This window comes from Colossoma macropomum, unplaced genomic scaffold (genome assembly GCF_904425465.1).
Source record: "Colossoma macropomum unplaced genomic scaffold, Colossoma_macropomum, whole genome shotgun sequence".
NCBI classification, from domain to species: domain Eukaryota; kingdom Metazoa; phylum Chordata; class Actinopteri; order Characiformes; family Serrasalmidae; genus Colossoma; species Colossoma macropomum.
The window spans coordinates 32,248,457-32,256,721 of record NW_023494799.1 but is presented as its reverse complement, the minus strand read 5'-3'; the positions used below and the strand labels follow the sequence as shown (position 1 = coordinate 32,256,721).

Here is an 8,265-nt window from a genome sequence, read left to right as displayed (position 1 = left end):
TTTGGACAGTAAATAAAATGGCTGTGGTGAGTTTCTCTAGAATAGAGCATTTTACACCACACCACTCCGACAGGAACTGCCCTTTAAAGAGAGGGTCAGTGGTGGTTGACACAAAGCCATTATAGTGAAAAAGACTCAGAAAACACTTTTCCTTGAATTCAATCCAAACCAAGAGATCCTGTGTGTAAGTGATACACTGCTAATGGTTGTGAGCTAAATGGGCTCCTTACTAAACTCTGACTGTTCTTGGTCCAGCATCCAGAGCTTTTCCTATAATCTGAGAGGTGCATGTTCTCAACCTACCATCATATTAACACCACCTAATGCACTCTGTTTTGTGTTCAGTCAGGAGTGCATGTAAAAGAAAACGAAGCGTAGCATTTCAACACTCTACACTGTGTGCCTGGAACTACATTTTCACACAATTCTATTTAGAATAAATATCACTAATCAGATCAAAAATGTGAAGAGGTTTGTATAGGCACAATATTATGCAAAAGTCAAAGACTAATATACACACACACACACACACACACACACACACACACACACACGTGTATATATACACACCGATCAGGCATAACATTATGACCACCTCCTTGTTTCTACACTCATTGTCCATTTTATCAGCTCCACTTACTATATAGGTGCACTTTGTAGTTCTACAATTACAGACTGTAGTCCATCTGTTTCTCTGCATACTTTGTTAGCCCCCTTTTACCCTGTTCTTCAGTGGCCAGGACCCCCATGGACCCTCACAGAGCAGGTACTATTTGGGTGGTGGATCATTCTCAGCACTGCAGTAACACTGACGTGGTGGTGTGTTAGTGTGTGTTGTGCTGGTCTAAGTGGATCAGACACAGCAGTGCTGCTGGAGTTTTTAAACACCTCAGTGTCACTGCTGGACTGAGAATAGACCACGAACCAAAAATACCCAGCCAACAGCATCCTGTGACCACTGATGAAGGACTAGAGGATGACCAACACAAACTGTGCAGCAGCAGATGAGCTATCGTCTCTGACTTCACATCTACAAGGTGGACTGACAAGGTAGGAGTGTCTAATAGAGTGGACAGTGAGTGGACAGTGTTTAAAAACTCCAGCAGCACTGCTGTGTCTGATCCACTCACAGAGCAACACACACTAACACATCACCAGTGTTACTGCAGTGCTGAGAACGATCGACCACCCAAATAGTACCTGCTCTGTGAGGGTCCATGGGGGTCCTGACCACTGAAGAACAGGGTAAAAGGGGGCTAACAAAGTATCAGAGAAACAGATGGACTACAGTCTGTAACTGTAGAACTACAAAGTTCACCTATATAGTAAGTGGAGCTGATAAAATGGACAATGAGCGTAGAAACAAGGAGGTGGTCATAATGTTATGCTTGATGTGTGTGTGTGTGTGTGTGTGTGTGTGTGTGTGTGTGTGTATGTGTGTGTGTATGTGTGTGTGTATGTGTGTATGTGTGTGTGTGTGTATGTGTGTATGTGTGTGTGTGTGTATGTGTGTATGTGTGTGTGTATGTGTGTGTGTATGTGTGTGTGTATGTGTGTGTGTATATATATATATATATATATATATATATATATATATATATATATATACACATACACACACACACACATACACACACACATTCATTAATTAGTTAGTAGTAGTGTGTTTAGAGAATGGACTTTTCTGCTTCTTTTCATTTTTTGCTTTTCACATTCAGTGTTCGGGAAAATTTGGATTATGTTATGCATGTTTAGATCTGGACTCTGGGGTGGTCAGTCCATCATTCTGAGAACACCAGTAGCTTATTTGTTTGATTTGCTAGTGTTCTTTTTTTGTCTGTCTTTTTTTTTTCTCTTATTCTCCTTTGACTTCCCCATTCCTTGAGTAAGTGGAGTACCTTATATATACTCTCTCCAGAAATACCTCCTGGAAAAATAATAACTTGTACTTATTAACCATTTTACACTCCCACAGACACGGTTATAAGGCAGTTGAACAGCATCATCATTAACCTATATTGCCATCTGCTGGCCATGTTAGAGTGGACAAGATGCAACCCCACAGGATGAATACCAAGTTTTATTGATCAAGGAACTGAAGGTTTGACAAATGCTTCACCACAGAGATGACTTAAAGACAAAAAAGGTACAAATAAATGCCTAAACACACAGCCGAACTCTACAGCTCCAAATAAGACTACTGGCTGGCTTGATTTTGTACTTCTATCAGTGGCAGAAACTAGCATTGATGGTGCAGATGGGAACAAATAAAAAAGAAAAAGCAAAAAAAAAGACAATATTTTACATACTCTGTTCAGTCCCTCCTCTTATTCAAGACTTATACAAACTGTACATATGTGCTTTGGAACACTATCACAATGACAGTGCCGTAACTGAAGGGCATTAACAGACAATTCATATTTACATCCATTCATTTCTTCATTAGCTAAATCCAATACATTTCTCAGCTCAGAGCATTTTTCACTCTTTTTTTTTTTCCCCGATTCTAAAAGACATTCTTCATTTTATAACTTAAGTTGGTTAGCTAGGATGGTTAAAAAAAAGTCAAGTGGTAATTAAAAATTCATGAAACAACAGCGTTAGTTACAGCTAGATACCCACATACCTTTTAATACACAACTGGTATCAAATACTTCAAAGCTTCAACAGGCTTTTTGTGTCACCAAACAGTGTCTCCAACAATTTACAAAAAACAAACAAAAAAAAAGGATGATAATAATAATAATAATAATAATAATAATAATAATAATAATAATAACAATAACAATAACAATAACAACAACAACAACAACAGTGAATACATACTCTCGGGCCTTTTCATTTCATGGTTGCGACTTAAGCTTGCGCTCCTCTTCACTAACTCAGTAGTCGAGCTACAAAAGAGAGGCCGAACACACCAGGAACTAGAAATGACCTTCATACGAGTCGCAGATCACCCTTAAGTGTTAGCATGCATTACAATCCTGACGGAAGGTGTGTACTCGCACCCTCCATCCTTCCAGACTTGTTCATAGACAGACACAAATTTGCATCAGTATCTCCAGCGTGTAGCTATGGCATCCGGACACGCGCGAAAGCTACGCGAGAGCGAGTCTAGGCATGGCAACTAATCATCTCCTACACTACAGGTTCAGATGAGCTTTGTAGCTACAGCTTTCATAGGTTACTTTTGTGTCTACCAATGAGAAGCCTGGAAGCGAGGGTCATGTAAAAATAACCAAGCAACAAACAACAACAACAACAACAACAACAACAAAAACACAGATGTAAACTTTTTTTTTCTTCTGAAAATAAAGAACACCTGAGACGGTTCAAAATTTCCTCAAGACACTGCACTAAAATAGTACCATAGTTATGTTCTAGATCCAGTTCTGCTTAGTACACTGCAATTTTTTTTTGAGAAACATCCTCATGATAGTAACCAGTTTCAGAGAGAAAGGGGAAACTCCAGAAGACAAGAACATGGTAATAAGAATGATGATTATGATCATAAATATAGTAGTAACCCAGCAAAAATGATATATACACTGGCAAATTAAATGATCTTCAATCTAGTCAGCATATGTTAATAATATTTCTCATTATTTGACTCACTTGTTTTAAATCAATTTATCTATCAATTCGGTCTTGTTCTATTGTAGGTAAAATACATCTAGAACTTAATTCCAGTAATCTTATAAAATGCTTCTCATTAATGAGATAATGTGAAACTTTAGATATCGCTACAGTCAGAACAAAACCTTGTATCTCCAAAATGGTAACTTTACAGGAGAAGGAAAAAACACACCTTACTTTTAATGTTAGTCAATGGAACCAGTTGGTTTTCAAAGTATATTTTTGGCCATTTCTGTTTGTCCATTCTTCATTAAATTGACGCACAATGTAAAGGACAACAGGCATTTTCAAATTATGTTAAAAACTGAAAAACGACAAAAATGGAGACACAAGGTTTTGTTCCGACAGCAGCGATATATTGACTAGATTTGAGATGCTTTCACTTGCCAATTTTTGTAGTGAACAAACAGACCTCTAAAAGACCTTCGATAACAGTGCAAACCTTTTCAAAGGCTCCACTGACTTGGACTGAGCGTGTGCATTCGAATTTATAATGGACAACATTATGGTCATTAGGAAGTGATCTGATTCCAGCTCAGCGTGGTTGAACCACTTCGTCAATAAAGAAATCTAAATGTAGGTGTTTCAGGTCACAGAAGGTGCCAGAATGCAAAAAAACACTCCCACAATGCACTTTCATACAACCCATGATTACATGCATAACTGAGCTTTATAAAAGTTACCCAACACAAACAAAAAACAACATGGCTGGTATTGTAGCTGGCACAAAGTGACCTGAAGCGATACTAATTCACTGATGCTGTGTAGTGATGACTCCCCCTAGTGGATCTCCTTAGAGGCTACATGTATCTTGACAGGACTAATCTAGGACTACTTCTATCAAAATCTTTTAGAAATGGAATCATCCTGTTGAGCTTTGCTCCATCATAATGCATATCTCATGTCTTTAGACTGATTAGAGGCTTTTCAGAAGCCCAACAACATTCAGGGAAATCCAAGTCTTTCAGCTCGTTACCTACCACTCATCCGGTCCCTCACAACATCTCATTCAAAACAAGAGGCACCGGCTACCACACAGCATGGTCAGACATATTAATCCCATTTTAAACCAAATCTGACAAACTGAGAATCAGTTTGAAGAAGGGTCTGAACTAGTGGTTTTGAATGGCAGGTCCAAATGACCCACTTTCCAGTGTGTGATCCATTCTGATTTTCTGCTACTGTGATTAAATTATTGAGGGAAGTTGGGATTTTTTATTTGGTTACCACTTCATGACAGACTCTGATATAACACATGAACATATCTACTCCCCTGTTACACATTTAGACTTCTGGACCACCATGTGAGCTTTTAAACTAGATGAACAGAAACGCAGCTCAGGAGACAATTAGCAGTATTTTTTTCCACTCCTGAACTGTGGTTCCTCAACTGTACAACTAAACCCAACTAGCTTGGTGTATCTAGTCTGCTACAAGTACGAGAACGTTAACGTTCCATTTCAAACATAGAAAAACAGACGTCCATTAAGGTAGTTAAGGTGAAATAAAAATAAAACCAACAAACCAAGGTGGGGTATCAACATAGGTCACCCGAGGTCATCAAGATGCCAGTGGAGTCTTCTGGTGTGATCCAGAACTTTGACACCTCCACAGCTTTTGCTCCATCTGATGGACACCAACCACATTACGTCAATAAGAGTCACCTTCCATGTCTACAGGAGCATGTCTGGGACTGTGAAGGTCGGTCAGGCCTGTGGTCTGCAAGATTGCAGAACTGGGCATCTTCTGTACAAGAAGGGTGAAAGGAATCGTGTAAAGTCTTGGGTGGCCAGACATCGTCTTATGTGGAGGCTGGCACTGTGAAGCTCTTCTCTATTGCACATGTGCTTTGGAATGCCAGATATAGCATTAAATCCTAAATCTGTTTGCTTAGGCAAAGAAAGACAGATAGAGCAAGCAAACAAAGTCAGTTCCGCAGCAGCTAATACAAGTGAAGGATCAGCAGGTGGGATGAAATGCCTCGAGTTTTTCCACACTGAGAAAAGAGTCCTGGATCTGGCAGATTCTTCAGTAGTCCATCTGATGCTCCTGGTTCCTCAGGAAAGCCCATGATTTCGGCCACACTATTCACTTCCAGAGGATTCTGGGTTTTGGAGTCTCTGGCAGAGAGTAGTGGACTACCAAGGGCTGGACATTCTAGTCTCCAAATATTCACACGTGTGAAATCTTTCATCTACGCTTGGCCATGTTATGGAGAACTGTAGATCTACTCTAAAATATTTGAGGCTAGTTGTTGTGAATCTCCAACACGAGTTCTAGAAGCTGCAGTAGCAGGCCTCCCATTCCACAGCAAGAGTTTGAAAACAATAAATAGAAAAAGAAAACTTCATAAATACACCCGATGACAAATCACACAAACACTTGCACAGACTCTAAAGCGGTCAGCATTACTGTTCTCCATTCTGCACAGAACCAGTCTGCAGCACAAAGTCAACCGTGAAAGTGCAAGTGTCTGTGTGTCTATGTAAACCTGTCTACTATCTACTTGTATGTGTATCAACATGTCCAACATGTATGTCCGTAAGGATGAGCTGTGTGTGAATGTACATCTATGTGCAGTTTGTGCTTGAACGTGTTGGAGTGAAGTTTTTGGCAACGCTCCTCATAAACCAACACAGTCTGCTCATGGGGCTCATGAGATGACGCGGTTCACACGAATGTGCGGAAATCTCCAGAAGGTGACAGCTCAGTGATGGGTCGGAGAAGTTGAACACGGCCCTCTCTTCCTCTTCCAATCTCTCCTCTCTCCTCTCTCCGGCTCTCCCCTCTCCATCAGAGCTGTTTTTACTGGTGGACTTCATTGGCGATGAGGCTGTCCTCCCCAGACTGGAAGTCGGCCTCGTTGAGGCTGTTTCCAGCGTTGATCATCTCCTCGTCCTGCGAGGACCCCTGGCCGTCGTCCTCTCCGCTGCCCCCACCCGCTTCGTCACAGTTTGGGTCCTGCAAGACCTGGGCGATGTACATCTGCTGCTGCAGAACAGAGGAGGAAGGAAGTATCTGTTAGTCATAAAGTACTGTGCAAAATGAGTGTGAATTAAAAAGTACAAAACTTTCTCCAAATGTGGTCAGGAACTTCTTTATTTTTTGCACTGGAGCTACAAGGCTAACGTAGCTAACAAGTAATGGAAACTTACAACCTGTATTTAGGAGATTTGCTTATGATGTTTGATACCATATGACATACTGTCAAATAGTACAAATATTATGTCAAAAGTGAAGGGGCCTTGGTGCCAAAACTGAAAAAATTAAGATTCTGTAATTCGGTTTCCTAGAAGTAAACCAGAACGACCAGAAAATCACACAAAAAACACATCAACCAGGACCACCACGACCGCAATTATGCTTTGAAAGAAAAAAAAATAAATAAATTAAAAAAAAATATTACAAATCCAAAATTATCTTTCTGAGGCACAAAGATGCACTGGACCAAGTTCGACCAGCACATCTTGCTCTGGCTGCTAAATCCAGCTCCTATAGAGTGAGAGTTCTGAGAGCTCCATCCGACTATGACTGATCCAAACATCACATTGTCACCTGTGTCAACAAACAAAGGCCCAATTTTCCAAAAACGCAGATTGTGACAATTTTACCTTTCGGATAGACCCTTCAATGTTCTTTGCAAAGACAATAAATACTACTAACAAAGTTATGTGACAAAATATTCTACTTTTCATATAAAGGTCCAAATATAGAGAACTTAGTAAATATTATGATTTAATGGATAAATATTATGTATGTTTCTGTTATTATATTTTCTTTTCATTATTTTTATTGTATATTTTTCTTTTATAAATTTTACGTTATGTTATTACACTGTGGAATGTTCTTTTATTGTGTTCAGTGGCAGCTCGGTTCAGTTTCATTCTGTGTTTTTATTTATTTATTTTTTTGTTTTTGGTTTGGTTTGCCATCTAGTAGAAAACAGGCATTCAGAGTCATGTGAACATGCAAGTAGGTAAATACTCTGAATTTGAGGCAGATGAGCAAAGTACAGTACAGTGGACCTCACAACTGAGTTGGCAAACAGTGCCACCAAGCATTTCTGACATTCTTATCCAGAAACAAAGCCAAACCAACCCAAGCTTGTGTGATTGTTGGTAGAACAGTGTTCTCTCCCACTCATTCTGGTTCACTGGGCTTGCCAGTTATTTTTCTAGATGTTGTAAAGACCAACATTACTAAGCTGGTAATTGTTTTAGAACGTTTGGTTCTTGCGCTCGGGCCTTAAACCTTTAATTTGCTAGGGGACGTTGGTTTCAGTAATACAGTTTACAAAAAGAAAAATGAATTAAAATTAATACACTACCATTATACTTTTATATTAGTAAGCATTACAATGAATGCATTTCTTCTTTTGCTACGGTTTTGAATTGGTACCAAGAATCAATTAATTTCACTAGTATTGGTATCCTCTACCAAATGTCTGGTATCATGAAAACTCTTCTTTGTATAAAAACAGACAAAAGTGTAGACCTCTAATGTTCTGTGTCATTCTGTAGTCCACATCATGCCCATATTGGGAAATTAGGGTCCAAGCTGGACTACTCTATGTGAAAAATGAATAGGATTTTAGAAAACCACTGCTATGAAGCCCTGTGATAAACAAAA

General features: G+C 39.4%; 1 protein-coding gene across 3 annotated transcripts in view; it reads right to left on the bottom strand.

Annotated features, from left to right (window-relative positions):
- Positions 1 to 3,877: 3,877 nt before the first annotated feature.
- The window catches only part of LOC118818695 (CSC1-like protein 2), a 66,128-nt gene continuing 61,740 nt past the window's right edge, over positions 3,878 to 8,265 (bottom strand). For 2 of the 3 annotated variants that reach the window (XM_036586025.1, XM_036586026.1), the window contains exon 24: positions 3,878 to 6,627. In XM_036586025.1, the coding sequence (XP_036441918.1) occupies positions 6,442 to 6,627 (186 nt within the window). In that variant the 3' untranslated portion in view covers positions 3,878 to 6,441. The remainder of the gene's footprint in view (positions 6,628 to 8,265) is intronic. The other variant, XM_036586027.1, reaches the window with a different exon arrangement.